Source organism: Staurois parvus, unplaced genomic scaffold (genome assembly GCF_062004578.1).
Source record: "Staurois parvus isolate SC_StPar_1 unplaced genomic scaffold, SC_StPar_1.0 ptg000198l, whole genome shotgun sequence".
NCBI lineage: Eukaryota > Metazoa > Chordata > Amphibia > Anura > Ranidae > Staurois > Staurois parvus.
Genome location: NW_028317994.1, coordinates 7,036,209 through 7,057,700, shown reverse-complemented (window position 1 = coordinate 7,057,700; position 21,492 = coordinate 7,036,209). Strand labels below are relative to the sequence as shown.

The 21,492-nt window shown below is 38.5% G+C and overlaps 1 protein-coding gene and 1 long non-coding RNA gene across 4 annotated transcripts in view; one reads left to right on the top strand and one right to left on the bottom strand.

Annotated features, from left to right (window-relative positions):
• LOC149461570 (uncharacterized) overlaps window positions 1-1,525 on the top strand; it is a 522,205-nt gene extending 520,680 nt beyond the window's left edge. For all 3 annotated transcript variants that reach the window (XR_016312818.1, XR_016312819.1, XR_016312820.1), the window contains one exon: window positions 272-1,525. This is a non-coding gene — a long non-coding RNA (uncharacterized LOC149461570). The remainder of the gene's footprint in view (window positions 1-271) is intronic.
• Window positions 1-21,492, bottom strand: part of FREM1 (FRAS1 related extracellular matrix 1) — a 151,329-nt gene that overhangs the window by 101,426 nt on the left and 28,411 nt on the right. Inside the window, exons 8-12 of the mRNA XM_089678089.1 lie at window positions 10,268-10,612; window positions 9,185-9,327; window positions 7,306-7,502; window positions 2,851-2,941; window positions 474-638 (exon numbers count right to left, since the gene is read on the bottom strand). Of these exons, the coding sequence (XP_089534215.1) occupies window positions 474-638; window positions 2,851-2,941; window positions 7,306-7,502; window positions 9,185-9,327; window positions 10,268-10,612 (941 nt within the window). The remainder of the gene's footprint in view (window positions 1-473; window positions 639-2,850; window positions 2,942-7,305; window positions 7,503-9,184; window positions 9,328-10,267; window positions 10,613-21,492) is intronic.

Here is a 21,492-nt window from a genome sequence, read left to right as displayed (position 1 = left end):
TTTTTTCTTATACAGGTGCTGTATATATTGAACATTCTACTCAGCAATTTAGAGAAAAAGTATAAGAAGTGATAAGTGCAGCACTCATAAGAATGAATTGGAAACTATCTTGTACAGTTTTGACATTCCTAAATTCTTATAAGTTTCAACCCCATGGGCTAAAGCATATTTTACTTGCACTCTCTAAAAAATGTGGCTTTCTTTTTTAACTTTTGCTTAAGTGGCAAAAAAACCCCAAAAAAACTAATTTGAATGTATTTTACGTTTTTAGGTGTAATGAAATTGTAAGACTGCATGGTATGGATCCAGAAAACCCTGCATCTAACCCACTAATAATATCTATATTTAGAAAATGTTTTACTTTGAAGACATCTGACCATGGAGAAGCAATAAAATACAAATAAAAAACAACATTTAATAATGATTAAGAGCAACAGTAGTTAATATTAAAAAAGGAACATTCTAGCAATTACCAGAGGAGGCTGATTGTCTACTGGAAGTATGGTGATATTGAAGCAGATACCATGCACCGTCCCGTGATTGTTACTGACTGATAATACAAATCGGACATGTACAGCATCAGGACCTATATCCTCCATTGGTGGCATGTATGCAACTTTCATGTGGCTCACTGCATGCTGCAAATACAAGTTAAATGAATATAATCATACACTCATTTAAGCTTCACCAAAATTCTTCACATAAATAACATCAATAGACACCTCTGTGTGTAGTTGGTTGGGGTTGTCCATGGAAAAGGTAGCACTACACACTGGGTTAAAATATAAATAATACCTAAATAAAGATAATGATGAGGAAGGTTTGTTTTTCTTACCAAAAAGGATTCTATATTTTCCTACCCTTAAGTAAACTGGAAGATAAGTCAGCTGGGATAGAAACATAAGTTGCTGCTGCTATAGGTCTAACACTTTGTTTGACATTAGTTAATTTCCCAGGAGCACAAAAACATGCATTGAGGAATAGTTGAGGAATAGTTCACTTTCAACTGTTACCTCTAAGGTGTTCGGCCCTATATGCAGCAAATTTTAAGGGAAAGCACATAAGGAAAACAAAAACACACAAACACACATAACCCAACTCTGAACTAATGTTGTAGCTTTAGGAATCTACTGCCCTCTACCGTCTGTAATGGAAAGAGGTTTTGCTTATTATTATTACCATAGAGTTAGTTGATTACACACAGGTACTTCCTGCCGCTGTTAGTTGAGTCAGAAACACTGACTGGAGGACTATGATGTTATATAAAGGAGAGTTTCCAGGAAGTAGACATATAGTACTGAGCCACATGATCTTATACACAGTTGTATATCTCTTGTACTTCACCCAGATCAGAAGCAGAGACTATTAGCCAAGTATTCACATATTCTAATAACTAAATATACTCAGGTATATGTGCACAATCCACCAGGACTCCTTTTTGGCACTTTGCTAATAATACCTGTTTGTACATTGAATGTATGTATTATTATTCATCTATTCTTATATAAAGCTTGTATTATTTCCATACTGGTGTATATACTTATGGTTAATGTTATATGCTGGCCGCAATGGTTCCTTTGCTCCCAATTACTTAGATTATATTACTGGTTAATTTTCCAGGAAGGGAATCCCCTCTGTTCACAGAGGCACTGTCCTGGGTGGAGGCACCGCCAACTTTATTATCAAAGCTACTCTTCTACTTATGCTAGTGAAGGTTCTACCGTATTTATTCGAGTATAACGCGCAAAATTTTCTACCAAAAAAAGAAATCAAAGTTTGGGTGCGCGTTATAAACGAGGGCTGGGGTGGGGTGACGCAGTGGCGGCCGATCCATTGAGGGCGCAGGCGCTCACTGTACGCGAGGGCGAAGAAAAGAAAACTTCCCCTGTGCCGGCCCCGCCCCTTTAAGGGGCGGCGAAAACAGGGGATCGTTTTTTTTTTTTCTACGTCCCCTCGTCGCGTACAGTGGGCGGCCCGAACTGGCGAGATGCACTGGTGGGGTGACGCAGTGGCGGCCGGTCCATTGAGGGCGCAGGCGCTCACTGTACACGAGGGCGAAGAAAAAAAAACGTCCCCTGTGCCGGCCCCGCCCCTTTAAGGGGCGGCAAAAACAGGGGATCGGTTTTTTTTTTCTATGTCCCCTCGTCGCGTACAGTGGGCGGCCCGAACTGGCGAGATACACTGGGGGTGAGAATTCTTATCCGCTGTAACATATGGTCGCCTCTTCATTTCCTTTCCTCGCCTTGCCCACACGTTACGGTAAGCATTGCTGTTTTGCACAATTCAGTGTTCTTCATATTTTTGGTTCTTCAAAAAGTGAAACAAAATTTTATACCGATTTTTAATCGAAAATTAGGGGTGCGCATTATACACGTGTGCGCGTTATACTCGAATAAATACGGTATTTCTTTAGGGTACTTGAGATATGGGAGATAAAGACTGGCTTTTATAAATGGGAACATTAGTAATGACAAGGAACACAGTTGGTGCTTAAACTGTGTCTCAATGTGTATCATTAGTGACAGCAGATATCACACAGGAGGATAGGTTGGAGATGGACCTCAAGCTTGAAAAAAAGGGGTGATTTTTTTCTTGATATAAGTAAAATCTTAAAAATGTATTTACTGAAAAAAATATAAAGGTGATGAAAAAAGCATGATACCAATGAATGATACTAAGCAAGATGTGAGTTATAAATGTTTTTTTCAACTTGTATAATTCAATTGTACCCTATAATCCTATAAAAGGATAAAAAAATAAAGGCATTACAAACATTAAAAAATATTGGTTTATTGCTGATATGATAGTCCACGCTGATGTAGCCTAGTGTTGTACAACATCAGTTCTTACCTGGGTAAATGTTAATGCCATGGTAGCAGTGTGATCCTTTACAAACATGGGAATTGTTTCCACTAGAATAATTTTTCCAGCATCTAGACCACTGTGTATAGAAATTGGAGCAGAAAAGATTTGGTATCAGCAAACCAAATATATGATATAATATATCATACACAAATGTGCTATCCAATAAATCAACAATTTTGTAAACCCTCCTACCGTGTAAAGCCTTTGTGATGATGATAATAATAATAATAATATAACTAAATACACAACTAGTGCTAAAACTCAAATATGTCCATAGGAATTATTCCAATATGTTTAAAAAGGTAAATTATCTACAGCATGCATATGTTCTGAACTCCACATGAAATATGCCCCAACTGTGTTGTCCACCTTCAGAAAGGCTCGCTCAACAGATGGGATGGACCTCAATTTATAGAGGTCAGATGCTCCTCTAATTGTTTAAATTTTTTTCAGACATATATTTAAAAATAGTTTATATACAAAGCAGTATATACAGTACACAAATGTGACATTAACTAAACATTTACTGTAGGTCAGTGTTCCTGGTGCATGCTTTTTAAATTACAGTGATTGCTTAATTAATTCAACTGAAATTAATGTTTGTTGCATTATCACATTCACTGCTTTAAAAAATATTCCTCTTTTGCCATAGATAAAATTTTTATTCTATAATGTGTTCTCTTTTCAATAACAGTGAAACAAAAACACTAGTTACATAAAAAAGGAAAACCATTAAGGTGTTAATTACAGTTAAGTAATTACAGTTACGTATGGTTAATATATGGTTACAAAAACACTTGTAATAAAAATATACAGTGGGTTTATTTAACAAAGAAAAGGCTGTTCAGCTAGTAAAGTGGTTTTCATTTTACAGTTTGAATATTAGTTTATAAAGTGCTCTCTCTCCGCCCTCTCACAGCAGCGCTGAGCTCAGCTTCTGTGGTGACAGGGGGAACACTGCACATGTGCAAATCTTGAAAGAGGGAGAACACATGTTCTAGTGATCCTAGGAGGACGGCCAACATACAGAACATCTCAGATCACAGGCAGGACAGCATAGATCTCTCCAATTAGTGTATTTTTGCCAGGCTGTAGATAAGCCCTGATGGTCCTACAAGTGTGGCACTTAAATTAAACTCCAAATTGTGAAGCTACACAGTGTTTTTACAAGTATAGGGGCCCCTTAACTACAAAGTGCATTTTATCACAAAGGTGAACTTAGCTTTGGAATTTCTTTACACACAGACAGAATCTCAACAGCCAAGTCACTGAAGCTACACCCAGCAAAGCTGGCAAAGCACAGTTGTGGCATACAAAGTATGCCCTTAGTGCCTACATAAAGTTATAGAGTGCTCCCAAAGATTTTATGTGGTTAAAGCTGAAACCTAATTTGTTTCTATGGGATTGAGGGGAAATCCCAACTTCATCCAACAGCCCTATCCAAAACTAAAACAAAGTTTTGACTAGAGTACCAGTTCTTTTATTTATATGAAATAGCACCTTAAAGTGGCATTAAATCACTGACTTAAAAAAAGATAACAAAGAAGTCATACTTACCTGCTATGTGTAATGGTTTTGCAGAGAGCATCCCTGATCCTCTTCATCTCGGGTCTCCCACCGGTGCTCCTGGCTCTTTCCCCTTGACCAGTGCATCCAATAGCAAGCTGCTTGCTATGGGCCACTGGTGTGTGCTCGATCCCATGCCCTGCTCTATGCTTTCATAAGACACATAGAGCTCTGGCTCGGCCCTGCCCCTGCTTTCTCCTCATTGGCTCACTGGCTGTGCTTGACAGCAGTGGGAGCCAATGGCTCCCACTGCTCTCTTAGCCAATGGCTCCCACTGCTGTCTCAGCCAATGAGGAAAGTGAGTTCCGGAACAGCTGCAGATCCCATGAACATCACTGGATTGAGAGGGGGCTTAGGTGAGTATTAGGAGGGCTGTGGGGGGGAGCAGAACACAGAAAGTTTTCAGCCTTTACAACCACTTAGAGACTTTGAGACAGTAGGTTTTTTACACAGTTTTAGGTATACAGTATGTGATTATGATCAGCTTGGTATAAACAAAAAAACTGTGTGTTATTGAGTTTATTGTATCTTTGTGTAGCTTATTACTATACTTGTCCATGGTAGAAGCTATGTTTCATTGTTACATATACAGTTCACATAGATTCATGTGAAAAAGTACGTAGACCCCAAGGAAACGTTCAAGTTATTTAACATATATGAAGAGGCAAACATTAGATCTTCATTTAAAAAGTGCTTACAAATAAATATGATATACTTGAATAAAAACACAAGGGAAATTCACTCTTTCAAGCATTTATTCAATAAAATTATAAATAGAAGTAATGGTGTAATGTGGAAAAAGTAAGTACAACCTTGGCTGGTATTGCCCACTTTAGCAGGAATGACTTCTTGTAGGTATTTTGCTTAACTGCCCAACAGTCTCTATCAATGTCTCAGAACTTTTTGCCCATTTCCCCATGACAAATTTCTTTAGTTGCAAAAAGTTTGTGGATTTAATTGCATGAACTGCAGTGTCATACCGCCCACACATTTTAACGGGATTCAAATCCAGGCATTGACTAGACCAGTCTATAAACATTTCTTAACCATAGTCCATTTTATCATTTGGAGACATTCCTTGGTGGATTTGCTTGTGTACTTCAGACCATTATCAGCTGAACTATCCTTTTTGCATTTAACTTCAACTTTTGGATAGATGGCCTCACATTAACCTTAACCACAACTTGATGATGCAGAATTTTTATTTGACTTACAAATTCAAGTTGCCTAGACCCTGAAGCAGCAAAGCAACCCCAAACCATAACATTTGCACCACCATGCTTTACAGCTGGTATAGGGTTCTTCAAAAAATATATATTCAGTTTGCACTATTGTTATTGTGCAACAGTATAGTTGATTCATCTATCTACAGCATATTATTCCAGAAATTCTGGTCTTTGCCTATATGTTCAATGACAAACTGAACTCTTACTCCAATGTTATTTTGGGAGAGCAAAGTCTTTTTCCTGGCACATTACATATACAGGTTGGAAACATGAACTTTAAATCAATTGTTGCAAGGGTTTCTTGGAGATCCTGTGATTAAATTTTGGGGTTCTTGGAGACTTCTTTTAGCATCAAATAGCCAACGCTAAGACTGAATTTATTGGGTCAGTCATTGGACTGGATAAACTAGCAATTGTTTAAAGTCTTCTCCGCTTACAGATTGTTTTCCATACACTGGAATGTTTGCTTTCATAAACTTTTTTTATTTTTAACAATTTCTTGCTAAATTTGAAGGCTTCCACAATGCTCTAAGAGCCCTAGAGAACTTATTTGATCTTAATGACACCACCTGAGTCAATAGTCAAACTTTAGATGTTTCAGTTTTAAATAAAACAAGTTAAACCTGTATACTTTATAAAGAGGTTCTAATCATAGGCACCTAATCAAGAACACCAGATTCTATTTTCATGGATTTGAAGAGCTGGTAAATGTAAGAGTATACATACTGTTTTCATGAGACAAACCTGCATTTTGATTATGACAATAAATATAGCTTCAATTTTATGTGTCATTTGTTCAAGCATATTACCTTATCTATAAGCACTTTTAAAGACCTAATATTTGCCAGTTTAATTATGGTGTAAAAAGTCAACAATGGGGTGTATTGACTTTTTCACATGTACTTGCTTCCTTCGTGGTAGTGCTAAAGTGTTTAGGCTCTACAGCTCAATTTTTCTTATCAGTGGCACTATATGAATCATTTTTTAATCCCCATGGACTTTAGGACATGCAATGAGTATGAACAGATGTATTCACTAAGTGCTGAGAGATTAGTGTATCATAAGCCATTTGAGTCTGCCAGGAAAATAATACCTCCATGAGATATTTCTGATAGAAACTTCCGTTCGTTGACTCAAATCATGTGTTAAATCTAGAGAAGTAACTTCACATAGATGAGTGTGTTATCTTCCCTGACAGCAGTATACAATGAAACAAGGGTCACAAACTATCAAATCTCATAACAGACTTCTCAGGTATAATAGATCCCCTCTAAAGCCAGTGGGTGTTGCTACTACACAGCAAAATCTGCTAACTGCAGAAGATGCAAATGGTTAGGAAACCCATCTTGATTTGACATTCTGACATTCATAAAGCATTAGCTGTCTATTGAACTCTATTTGAAAAATTGTGGAACAATATCAAATATCACTGAAAATATGTACTAGCAGTACATGATAGTTCCCCTTTAATGTTGGGTTTTTTTTCGTAGGCATTGCAAGTTGTTCCGTATAACAAGATAAGTGAAATATATTTCTCCATAAATCAGGTAAATAAGTCTGGAGGCTTATAACAAAATGATTTCACGCTTGTTCGCTACAGTGGTGAAATTTATGAGAAAATTGGAGTTTAGGAAAGTACAGTTGTTACCTGTAGGGTGATGAACAGTACGGTGGACTAGTCACGGTGTAAATAAGTTCTCTTTCTGGAGACTCAGTGTCTTCGAAATGTAGTTGTTTCTTTGTAATGTAAGCAATTTCTGTTTCTTTAACAAGCAAATGGCGAACTGTTCCAGGAACTTCCTTGGGAATCTGGTCATCCACTGGTATTATATGTATAATCACAGCCTACAATCAGAAAAAGTAACCAACTGATTTTCATTTTTCTTACCATATCACTTATTATGATCACTATATGTCTGTCAAGGTATTTTTCATGGTTGACAAATAGCTTATTTACAAAAAAAAATGGTTTTGGGTTGAAATACCATCTGAGCAAGCCATTATTTTACTAAGACATTTGTTTGATGGCTTGCCATGCTGTATATGCAATTCTCATCTTTATTGAGTGTCAGTGGAGGTGCGTTAGCATGTCACAGCATTTATTTAATAGAACGTGGAAGGGTTAGACCCCCTGCTAGGTTTTTAAAATGTTGTCCTCACTGGGAAGATTAATTCTCTGTTCCTCCTGATTACCATTGTCACTGGACTGTAACTGAAGGGAAATCCAAAATGTTATAGTTCCCACTGAAACAAAAATAGAAGGAAAATCATCCAATCGATACCCCTGTTTCAGTGACAACTGTCAAGAGAGGATTCCACCTAATTATCAAAAGAATTCCACTTACTTCCTGTTGTATCAGTGGAAATGGAAGTTAAGGAAACCTATCCAATGGGCCACAATGGAAGGAAAACCTGACTAAGCTACAAAAGGCCTTTGAGAAAATGGGCAAGATGGCGCCTGTGGCCTCTACCTTGCAGAGTTCCAATCTGCACCATGTTTTGAGCACACCTTCTGAGTTCTAACACGTAGAACGCTCATATTGTGAACAATTGCCAATGGCCCCTTCTGAGATGCTAGCCCAATTTGAGACTGTGGGGTGGATTAAAGCAAATAGTCTGTTCAATTTGCAAGGGAACTTTCCCCAGAGCATAGCAAATGTGGTGAAATTTCACTTTGTCAAACATACCCAATCACCTGCAAGGAAAAAAAACAGCATTTTTACTTGCATATGTTAGGATGAAGGAAGTCAGCCAAGCTTACCTTCATTTACTAAACTCTGTGGAAAAATCCCTTATAAAGTGCAACTTCCCTTGCAAAATGAACAGTCTTGCTATCTTTAGTAAATCAACCCTTATGCTGCAGAAGGCAACAGGACAAAGTAGTTCATTTACTTAGGGCATACACTGTATATTGTTCACTTTGCAAGGGAATAATCTCCAAAGCTTAGTGATTGTGATGACCTCCATCCAATCATGTGCAAGAAAAAATGCTGTGTTTTTTTTTTTTGCACATGATTGGGTATTTTTTGCAAAGTGAAATTTTACTACAATAACTAAGCTCTGTGGAAAACTTAATTGCAAAGTGCAACTTCCTATGCAAAGTAAACAGCTTATTTGTTTTTAGTAAATCTACATAAAAAATGTAAAACAAAATGAGACAGTTTTACAGAAAATCACCGTCTAATCCAAAAATCTATATATTTGAAGGAAATACCTTAAGTTGTTGTGCGTTTGAGTAGGCCTGACTTCTACCATTACTAGGAAACGGTCTAATATTCTAAATCCTTTCTCAAGTACAATGGTTTCAATTACAAAGCGAAGAACCCCTGATAGTAAATTCCTATTGAGGCTTGTTAAAATCACTGTTAGGGAATATTCCAGGCAAGACCAGCTTGAAGAATAATAATAGTTTCACAAGATGTTAGCTTTTCAGTAGAACTAACAGCGTTGAGAGAGGACAGCTATTTATCAGTTAACAGCATTTGCTGAACACTTGATGGAGCAGTTAATAAGCACCCCTTACATACCTGAGGACCAGAGAGGTTAGGGGGTGAATGGCTGTCACACAGAATAAATTCAAAAGAATCTTCAAAGACTTCCTCTCCATGATGCTTGTAATATATGAAACCATTAAACAAGTCTCTTTGCAGGAAAGTTGTAACCGGATAAGCTTTGACGGGGAAATATAGAATACAAAAAGTTACATTGCTACAACAGTTTCTCATTATTCTCAGACAAAGATTGCCATGAGCTTAAACATATATGTCCTACTTTATACCTGAACATTAACAACGTCAGGGCTGTTTACAATGCAATTAGCTCTCTAAAAAAATATTATAGTCATATCTTTTTTTTTTCTACATGCGCATATAAAAGTCATCAGGTTTCTGTAAATAATGTTATCATGGTTTAAAAACATTTTTTCTATGTATGCACATGGTAACTGCTTTATTTGCTCATTACCCTTTCCAGTTCTGTTTTCTGATTTGCGGTACTACACAATAGGGGTTATTCACTAAAACTGGAGAATACAAAAACTGCTGCTGCTCTACATAGAAACCAATCAGCTTCCAGGTTTTATTGCCAAAGCTTAACTGAACAAGCTGAAGTTAGAAGCTGATTGGTCACCATGCACAGCTGCACCAGACTCTGAGTGCTCCAGTTTTAGTAAATCTCTCCCAGTGATTGTGTGCTTTACTGATCCTTTTCATACTGCAAATCTGTTAGTCTGCCAAATCATTGCAATCAATTCACTCCATGTGTGAAATAAATCCTATTTCGACAGTTGTTAAGCAGAGAGGTTGAAGGTGGTCTACAGTTGAGTACAGAGCTCCCTCTGGTAGTTAATGTAAAAATGTCTACATTTCATATAATCGAAAAATTGAAGAATGTGTATTTAAGTCCTTACTGCAGACATGCTTTGACAGAATAAAGGAGATTTAAACTTGTTAGGTTTTTTTTTCTGTCTGTGACCCTCCCATAAGGTAGATTCTTTAGTACATAGAGGCCATCTTTAATTTTCTACAAAACTAGACCATTACATTTAAAGTCTGCATAAATATTAGGATTAATAATATGCATACATATTATGAACAATAATTGTAGAATACCTAATGCGTTTTGTCCTGGTTTCTTCATAATGCTCCCAGCTGTTGATTTCTTGGTTACATTGTAACGTATGTAATCATCGCTTGAGTCCATATCAGAGGCACAGAGCATTGAGCCTTGAATGAGAATAGTCTGACCTTCTGGAAGGTCAATGACAGTGTTTGTGATTAGGAAAGGTGGGCTATCATCTTTAGGGAGTATGTTAATTGGGAACTTGTGTCGAATACTGTGGCGGCCATCAAATATTCGGAAAGTGACAAAGTCTTTGGTTGTATCGCTGTCATCATGATGATAGCAGACCACTCCAGCCCGGATGTCTTTCACTGTGAACATAAATCCTTTGCCTCCTAATTGTAAAATGACAGTTTTGTGTTAAAAAAATACAAACAAAGATAACAGATTTATTGTGTGCAAAGTGAACAACCATGAATAAATATCCAATTTAAAAAAAATATTTTCTCTGTCAGTTTCTGACTGCTTTACAATGCCGCTGTTTTGCCATCTTTGCCTTTATATGTGCCTATTCCTGTTATGAATGCCATTGCAAGCCCCTGCGTGGGCAGACCAACTGCCTATTTGTTACTTGTTAAAACCAATAAACATTATTGAAACACAAAAAAAAATATTTACTGGTACATTTTTTATATACATCTAATCATAACAACACACAATGGAACTGGTTTACTAAAGGCAAGGTATTTTACCCTTTGTTTAGTGAATGATGTGATGCTCTGCTGACTTCCATCATAAAATCATGTACAAGCAAAAATTAATTTTAGTTTTTACTTTCCTTGCACGTAATGGGGTATTTTTTGCAAAGTGAAACTTTACAACACGGGTGTCAAACTGGTGGCCTTCCAGCTGTTGCCAAACTACAAGTCCCATGAGGCATTGCAAAATTGACAGTTACAAGCATGACTCCCAAAGGTAGAGGCATGATGCGACTTGTAGTTTCACAATAGCTGGAGGGCCACCAGTTTGGCACCCTTGCTTTAGAACAGTCACTAAGCTGGTGAACAATTCTCTTGCAAAGTGAACATTTCCTTGCAAAGTGAACAGCCTAATTGCCTTTAGTGAATCAACCTAAAACACAACTCATCTTCGGACTTATGCAGAGCATTAATAAAAGACCCGATTTTTACTGAAATGGGATAGAATAAAGCAAAACTGTACTGATAAAGTTATGGCTGCTGTTGACCTCTCCTTCTGAAAGGCCAATTGCTTGGCTGTCATGCCAATCCATTGGCTTCCATCCATAAGTCAACAATTTGGATCAGTTACGAAGAACAGATTTGTTCTTTTGTCTAACCATTTACACAGCCTTGATATACAGTAGTCATGTTTGTGATTCCATTATTCTCTGTTGCAGTTAACCAATATTGTTTAGACACCTCCCTGTCTCCATACTGTGATTGGACAATAAAGGAACAATAGAATATTGATAAAGTCACCAGTTTTCTTATGTCAGAACCAGGGGCGGACTGACAACTCATGGGGCCCCCAGGCAATAGGGGATCATGGGGCCCCTGTGTCCTTGCCCAAACTCAAAAAAGCCTATGAAAAAGGTACCAGGGGCATCTCATGGGGCCCTCTACTGACCCCGGACCCTCGGCTAGTGCCCGAGTTTCCAAATGGTCAGTCTGCCCCTGGTCAGAACATTACTGCTGGCTGTTTTTGCTGTTGAAAAGCAATATTGCTGCTGTACTCATGCTGATTATATTATTTTATTTATTATATTATATTATATTAATTAATGTATTATTTATTTTAATAATTAATTAATTTATTATATATTTATATTTGCTACTTCCTCCAATCTGATGAATGTCAACAACTCAGAATTTATAGCCACATAAGTAACTAAAAAGAATTTTTAAAAGAAGCAACAATGGAAGCCACTCTGATCTGGTTGAAACTAGCAAAAAAAGGGAAAGGTGCACATGGACAGGACAACAACAAACACCTCTGTTTTACCTGAATAGTTGAAACAGTTCAGCAAGTTTTTTTGTATTGTTTTGTATATTGCCCTGCCCACATGCACCTTTCCATTTTTTTGCTTGCTTCAGACAGATCAGAGCAGTTGCCATTTTTGGATATGGAGGAGACACACACTGGAAGTTTATACAGTATATATCCCATATTTGGGAGAGTTTGGGATCACACTATTTAGAAGTGCCTTGATGCAGCAGTGTGGCTTCCAGATGTGTATTTGCAAATATATGCAACAAACAAGTCAAGGCAAGGCAGACACCTTTGGACAGCAGTTTTATCAATCTGGGGAGAGGGTATAGTCAGATGCTCTATCAGATTTAGATTGAGTTGACTAACAAATTAAAGCCAAACTCAAGCTAACACATTTTAAGCAGTTATAGTGGTTCTCCTTTTGGGATAAAGGTTTTATAGAAATTAAGAAAATCTGACCATTGTAAGCCCACCCTGTCAGTGGCAAATGGTTTGTCTCAAACCTCTAACTTTGCTTTTGCTGGATAGCTTGCCGAGTTAAAGGAAGTTAAAACATAATAGACTTACTGGTGACATCAACAGGTGAAAATAATGTGAAAAAAAAACTAAAAAAGAAAGCTGATGCAGCCACCAACTCTAAGGACTGGTATACTGCAATATACTCACTTTTTTATTTTTGGGTTTAATATTGCTTAAAGTGTTCTTTGCATTCAACAAAACAGAAAAAGATCGATTATTAGTGAAATGTCTCCAACATTGCAAAAATTGTCCAGGTGAACGTAACATACTACTGCTAGATAAAGTGTAAAGAAACATCGCCCATTCTATAAGCCAAGTAAAGTTTGTGTAAACTGAATCAACCTTTTTCAAGCAGGGTGCCCAGGAACCCTGGGGTGCCTTCAGGGTTCTTCAGAAAAATGACCAAAAATGATATACCAGTCAGTGAGTGGATGAAGCCAACCTTTTAGTTACACGAAGCCACAAGTTTTCATTGCGCACTATTACAACCTTCCAGCCACTAGTGTCCTAACAATCAATGACATCATCGGTTGATAAAAAGGATGTCAATCGCCTACACAGCATCCCTGTTTGCCCCTACCCTGCCCCTCTCCATTAGCATTGGGGTTACATTAGTTGAGTGTGGGAGAGAATCTGAGAAAGAGGAGAAACATTGAAATACTAGTCAGTACCTGTGTGCAAAGGTATATTTGCTTTGGAAGAACAAGTCACATCCAACATTGCGTGTCCTACTTTTGTGGATGTTGCTGCATTATGTACATCTATGTGTTTCGTTTTTTTACATTTTAGAATGGGGTGCCTCAAGATTGTGCAGAATTTTAATTACTTGCCCTCCAGAGGATTTACCCCCCTTCCTGACCAGGCCATTTTTTGCGATATGGCGCTGCGTTACTTTAACAGACAATTGCGCGGTCATGCGACACTGTACATAAATGAAATTTATGTAATTTTTCTCCCACAAATAGAGCTTTCTTTGGGTGGTATTTGATCACCTCTGCATTTTTTACTTTTAGCGTTTTAAACAAAAAAGACCGTCAATTTTGAAAAAAAATGTTTTTTAAATTTTCTGCTATAAAACATCCAACAAAAAAGTGTTAAAAATCAAATTTATTCATAAATTTAGGCCAAAATGTATTCTGCTACATATTTTTTGTAAAAATAATAGCATCTACAAACTATGGGACATATACTGGAATTTTTTAATTCATTTTTTTTAATACTAGTAATGACGGTGATCAGCAAGACTGCAATATTACGGCAGATATTTTTACACTAACTGACACTGTGTGGGAACCAATGATACTAATACAGTGATCAATGCTAAAAATATGCACTTACACGATACTAATTACACTGACTGGGAAGGGGTTAAACATCTATGGTGATCAAAGGACTAACTGTGAGCCTAGCTATGTGCTTATGTGCTTGGTGTACACTAGATGATGCTTTTATTAGGGAAAGTGAAAGATTGTGTTCCCAGCTTTGCAGGGACACTCTCCACCCCCCCCCCCTCGTCAGAACAGAGCTCTTCCTTGTTTACATAGGCATAGCTCTGTTCTGTGTCCTGCCCGACGATTGGCTGGTGCCAGCGGACATCCATTCACCAGCACTAGCAGATTGGCTTCTGTTGTGAACACGATCCGCCGGCGGCGCATACACCCCCCCCTTTGACGGAAGTGCAAAATCACATATATATATATACGTACAGTATATATTTATAGGAGGGCTGCCCTGTAGCAGTAAAACTGCTATAGGACAGACCTTTAAGTGGTTAAAGGGTGCCTTGACTGAAAAAAGGTTGAGAAACTCTGAACTAAATCTTTAGTTTGCATACTCACCTCTTCTGTACTGGGATTCTATCAACCAAAGGTTAACTACTCTTCTGCCCTGGAAAATTCAAGCTCTGGAGGCCCAATGCCAGAAAATCCTGCTTGGTTTAATTTCACACAACACTATGGAGTTGATTTACTTAAAGTAGTATTAATCCCTCAGTGTTTTTACACTTAGTTTACAAATTGAACACAATAAAATAAACACTCCCTAGAAAAATATTTGCTAAAATGTTTACCTGAGCACTTGAAGTTTAACTTGGCTCCTGGTCTCTTAGTGCTGCTTCCTTGAACTTCCCAGTCCCATTATATGGGGGAACTTTAAAGTCCCAATATATGGGGGAACTCTTTTAATAGTATTCTATAACTGGGATGATGGCAACTGAATATTTGACTCCTGCTTTTGGCTACATAGTCTTGCTTGAACTTCCAGTCTTCGCAGGAAAGAGCTTATAGTGAACAGTGCTGTCTAGAGTCGATTTGTTAGCTTAGAGATGGGAGGACCAAGGGGAATGCATTGCCATCCTAGGCTACAGGATTGTGTGTTTCTATTGATCCACACAGTGTTAGGAGACACAACTGTACTGCCTGTATGCATGGGTGACTCCATAGGATGATGTGAGAGAAAGGATCCATCCTGAAACTGGAAACTTGGGGCAACGGTCATGGTACCAGACCAACCTGGAATGTAGGTAAGGATTCAAAGATAGAGAAGTTGCATACTCAGTAAATGATCAAATCAGCTGCAGAAAGTACTTTTAAAAAATTGAGGGATTAACATCACTTTAAGAATTAGGGACTGTTTAACAAAGTAAGCTTTTTTATTCCAGATACAGTACTTATATAGCACAGTCAATTTACATAGCCCTTAACATATATATCAGTCCCTGTCCTCAAGCAGCTTACATTCTAAGGTCCCTAACTCACATTCATACACACTAAGGCCAATTTAGACAGGAGACAGTTAACTTACCAGCATGTCTTTGGAGTGTAGGAGGAAACCCACACAGGCAAAACATGCAAACTTTGTGCAGGTAGTACCATGTTTGGGATTTGAACCGACAATCCTAGTGCTGCTAGGAAGAGGCACTAACCACTTAGCCACTGTGCTGCCCCATTGGAAAGTATAGTATAGTAAGTTAAAAAATGTTGAGGTATATAATCACTTTGTGAAGTAAATGTTTACTAGTAGTTAATAAAGTGAAGGGAAAAAACTAGATTTATGCTTTCCAACAATTGGATAATTGAAGTGAACACAGCTTCATCCTATTCAGTTAGCTAAAAGAACCAGGGGCGGACTGACAACTCATGGGGCCCCCGGGCAATAGGGGATCATGGGGCCCCTGTGTCCTTGCCCAAACTCAAAAAAGCCTATAAGAAAGGTACCAGAGGCATCTCATGGGGCCCCCTACTGACCCCGGGCCCTCTGGCAGTGCCCGAGTTTCCAAATGGTCAGTCCGCCCCTGAAAAGAACATTCACTTTGCAAGGTGAACAGTCTCTTTCAGGGGTGGACTGACAACTCATGGGGCCCCTGGACAGTAGGGGATCATGGGGCCCCGTGTCCTCGCCCACACTCAAACCACTCCCAAAAAAAGCTTATGAAAGGTACCAGGGACATCTCATGGGGCCCCCTACTGACCCCGAGCCCTCGGGCAGTACCCGAGTGTCTGAATGGTCAGTCCGCCCCTGGTCTCTTTTAATTTCATGAAACAACCCCAATGAAGGAAATTGCTTTCTCTTGTGCATTTAAAAGTTTCCTTCTGTTACACTAGTGACAGCTTTAGTATAGTTACAAGTTATAGTGTTTCCTACATACAGATTATTACAGAGTTTATTTGGCTGTCTTAGCACTTGACTTATATTTAATATTTTAAATAGTATTTTGTGAATTTTCAAAAACAATATTTTTATACATATGTACAATATGCATCATCTGTGCGTGATGAATGATTTTAATGTAAGTCATCAGAAATACTAAAATCCCTGGTCTAAACCTATAGATTTTAGAGGACATCTCTACATCTTATGAACAGTTTATACACAAGCTGCTGACTAATATAAGATCACACATCACTGCCTCCAGATTTGTAAATGTCCACTGCCATTTGTCAAAGTTCCATACCAATTTGTGTAACTTATTTGTGTAAAAGCTGAACCACATAAATGACAAGATTTTCTCTAATCTCTCAATTTTTCAGTTGAACGATTTGTTCCAGGGCTGTGGAAATTCAATTTATTCTGAATATTTAATAGTCAGAGGATTACAGGCTATCAACTTCAATCTGACATCTAGGTGGATTTACAAGTCTGCTATTTGCGGGTTTAGCAGAATTAAACAGGATGACTTCTAACCTCTCCAGTGATCAAGGGGCTTAAAACACATTGCAGTCCTGTACTTCAACTCAAAAGACAGCAAGAGTGTCATATTCTCAGCGTGGAATTTAGCAGATAATGAGTGACTTAGTAGAATTAAATATTTAACATTTTAGAGGAGAAGTACTTTGCAGTAGGGCCTAGTCACAGTCAAAGAGCAAAAGCAGGTGTGTGCTAAGATAGGGCTACTTACTGCTGCTAGCTTCTAGCCACTAGTACATTCAAAGCTCCTAAAATATTGAGTTTATGGGGAATTTTATCACACAACTGGAGGCTAATAGTTTTCATATGATTAAATATTTTCAGCCTTTCTATTTTGATTAATGCCCTTTATCACTAAGAAGTAACACCATGAACTGGCCACCAACACAAGATGAAGTGCCTTCAAATTCTGACTACTGAGACAATTTTTTTCTTTTTTTTTTTCCTGCAGTTGTTGTTTAGATTAGTTCTAAAACATGCACAAAAATATATGCCCAATCCCCGTGAAAACATCATAAATGGAAACACATCTATGCATCCAGACTTGTGAAGCGGTCCCTGGACACCTGTCAAATTCGAATGTGCGGATGGTTTAGTACAGCCAATGCACTCCCATTCACTTGCATGGACTGCCTGCACACAACTCAGCGGTAAACAAATAGCTCTTCACACCCAGCGGAGCTGAGCACCCATATGAATGAGCCCTTAGTGAGATACAAAGTAACATTCAATCATCTGCAGATTAAAGGAGTGCACTTCTATCCGCATTTAATGTTAATTAAAGCTAATCTTTTTTAAATAAAATTTGTTCCCTCATAACCGTTAGGTTACTTTAATCAGTCCTGATTAACCCCCCTTCTTTCCATTCAACTTCCCCCCTCACTGTTATTTTTCAGTTTTTTTTTTCATTTCCATTTTTCCAAGCATACATTATATAACATATTGAAACTTTATTTGCTTTTCTTTATTGTGTATGTTAATTGTATGTAGTTTTGGATTATAAAATATTAAAGCACAAAACTGAAGAACCTTTAATTAATTTGGAAATAACCATGCAAGGCTTTGTACAAGAATCAGAATTTTTGTGTAATTTTAACTGGGACAAATGATAAAATAAAATGTTTACCTTTTATCCACAATTACACTATTTGTTTACCTAATACTGGTCAAACTACAAAAGAGTGCCCTGTTTGTCCTACAAAAAATTATATATGTAGTATTTTCTTATCTTACGCAACAACAACAGTTATTGCTGAATCAATAGGGACCTAGTAGCAATTTAATTATTTATGTGAATACATTTTGTGCTAATTGAAATAAATACAGACAAGTCATCTGTGCCCCTGATGACATCAGCTGCGATGAAGTGCACTGGGTGGAGTTTAGTGATCCCATTGTGAATTGGCTGTGTATGAACTGGAGGGAACTGTGTGCTTGGTGGTATACTGTCCACTATTTCCGACAACGTTGTTTGCCACAAAGCTACATATGAAGTCATCTCATCTCCATTCTTATGTGAGTGCAATTTTATCTTTTATACAATAAAGTTGTTGCGGTGAGTACTATGTCTTCTCTATGCTTCTTTTGAGTTTGATCACTGGGTATATTTCCTGAATGGCTGGTCTTACTAATTAACCTGTGGGGTTGAGTCTTAGGAGTTAAGAGATTTATGCTTATATATCCCCATGGGTTGGAGAATGCTGAGTGACCATTGATATTGATGCCATCTATATATACCTACCTGAGTCCTGGTATAAAGCAACATTGAAAGCGAGTAGATACCCCTTGGTGGGGATGGTGGGTTTGTTCACCTGCAAGTACACATTATTACTTATTTTGAAAAGAATTTTGACTATTTGGATTGATCATGAACATGGACATGTTTGATTACTTAGCAGGGCCCTCCTAACCCTCTTGTATTGAACTGTATTGTTGCTGTATTGTCTCCCTTTATATTGTAAAGAAAAAATTGTGCTTGCAGCTGTATTGTTGTGCAGATTTTTTTCACATAGAAATTTAAAAATTGCTTTAATTCATTGGGGGTATACAGGTGTGCAGGGGAGGACTGACTATTTGGAAACTCGGCACTGCCCGAGGGCCCAGGGTCAGCAGGGGGCCCCATGAGATGCCCCTGGTACCTTTTTCATAGGCTTTTTTGAGTTTGGGCAAGGACACAGGGGCCCCATGATCCCCTATTGCCCGGGGGCCCTATGAGTTGTCAGTCCGTCCCTGCAGGTGTGAGAGCTAAAGTGGTTATTATAAAAGAGTATATATAGCATTTGTTGTAGTAGCCTCTAAACATTTAAAGCAAACATGTCAAAACCCTGAGCAATTTGAATAGAACACAATGAATAAGCAGAATTTTTTTATTTAATGAAATGATATTTCAAAATGATGATCCAGAGATATTTGCAGATGGATTTATATGGAGACCTAATTTACCATAAAATTCAAGCTAGGCTTCCCTTTCCACCACCTAAGCTTCCTTTTGGTTCCTTCATCTCACCGGTGGCCTCATGGAAGATTGACAGGTTAAAAGGGTTGCATCAAACTGCACTGGCTTCTTATATCTCTAAATTTACTAAAACTTATTAACCTATTAACAATGCGCTTAGTCTGAGGGTTCGTGCCCAGGATTTTGACATGCTGAATTTAAAATATTATTGATAAATAATATTCAAAAAAGTTTGATCAAATTGGGGGTAGAAAACTCAAATGGTTGTGTTGCACATAGAGTGGAAATGCAAAAGTAAACAACAAGGCTTGTGCAGAATTTTTACATATGTACTTGCTAATCATACTTTGTTCAGTGACATAAGAAAGGGTTGCAGCCGCTGGTCCTTGAGCTCAGCAATCTACGCAGGATATGCAAGCAGAACCCCAGATAAACAGCAAATATGCAGATAAAATACATGTGTAGGAGCTGTTTTACCTGCTAAGGGATTTATTTTTCTGCCCATTCAGTACATTTTCCCTCTGCAAGGGTTTTTTGCTTAGCTTAGTAACTGAGATGAAGATCTGCTGATTTACATCACCCAATCAATCCAATTGCAAGCTAAAATACAGTTTGTTTCAGATTTTTCTTGCACATGATTGGGTATTCTTTTTAAAGTGAATTTTCACTGGATTCACCAACATAAGTGAAAATTTCCTTACAAAGTGGAAATTAACTTTTACAAAGTGAAGTAATCATGCAGTAGAAGGCACCTCTAGGATCCTCCATTCAATTCTAGCATAGAAATCCCTAAACCTGGGGCATGCAAAATGCATATCTATCAGTGGGTGCTTGTCCCTGCCCTCTCCCACCACCAGAGCCTCTAAGCTAATGAAAAAGTTTTACTCAAGACCTCTCTGACCAATAAGCAGACTAGGGCTTACTGTGCAGGTGTTAACTTCTTAGTTGAACTTTGAATGCTTCAAGTCTAGAACTGCAACCAAGCAGCTTGTGGTGCCTAATATTTTATGTTAAAGTGGTATTACACCTAAAACCAAAAATGCTATATTTTGCAGCTTGCCAATCCTTATGTAGCACTATCCCTTTAGGAGTTGCTAAAGATTTGGGTCCCCTTATAGTCCTTTACAGCCAGGAAACATGCATTTTCTTCAGACTTGCATTCCAGGTTGTATACAGAAGGCAGCAAACAGTCCTTGGGCTTGTTTTTGATGTTTTATTAAGTGGTTGATAAATCAGATGGGGTTGAGGGGTGTTTGGGATGCCCAAGGAACAGTAAACTGAGGACAACTTCCTGGCAACTATGTACAAGTCCTTTTACAGCAAAAGTTTATTGGTTTGAAGAGCTCTCCAGCTCTCCAGCTCTCCAGCTCTCCAGGTGTACCACCTCAGACCCCAGATGAATTCTCTTCCTCAACCAGTTGCCTGAGGGAATCCCTGGGCAAGAAGACCCAGAATCTGCCACCTTTAGATTAGCAGTCCCTGATGGGGGCTAGTCAGGTTTCCCACCAGAATGCCCTTTCCCCTTATCCAGCCCAGGGGGGGTGGGATTACACACTCAGTCCTCTCCTGCAAGCTTGTGGGTTGATGGCTGCCTTCAGGGCTAATGCTGAGCTGTTTCCCAGCTGTCCTCTCTCAGGGGATGAATAAGGCTGTGAGACACCCCTCCCTGGGCCCCCCCCTGAGATCCACACTCTAGCCTTCTCACTCCATCTTTCACCCAAACTCTCTTTCTGCTAAGCAGGCTTAGTCATACTTAAGGGCTGTTCTCAAGCCTCCTGCCTGGGGATTGGTCAGGATCCCCTAAGCATGCAGATCAGCCCCTCCTCACCCTTGCCCGCTGCTTCCAGAAATCTCAAGTCTCTAGAGCAGGGGGAGGTATCAGGGATCTCATATGCAGAGCCTCTCAAAATTGGCCCTCTGACAATCACCAGGGTGATGCCTAGCCTTTCTAGAAACTAGAAATTAGCAACTAGCTCCTCCTGGCTATCTAGAAGGGCTCTACATTTAGATATGATGGCTGCAGGAGTTTTCTTTTTTTTAGGTGCTCTGGCTTTCTGATTTCACATGGTGATCTGGATAGTAACACACCTCCTGGCCATCCCACTC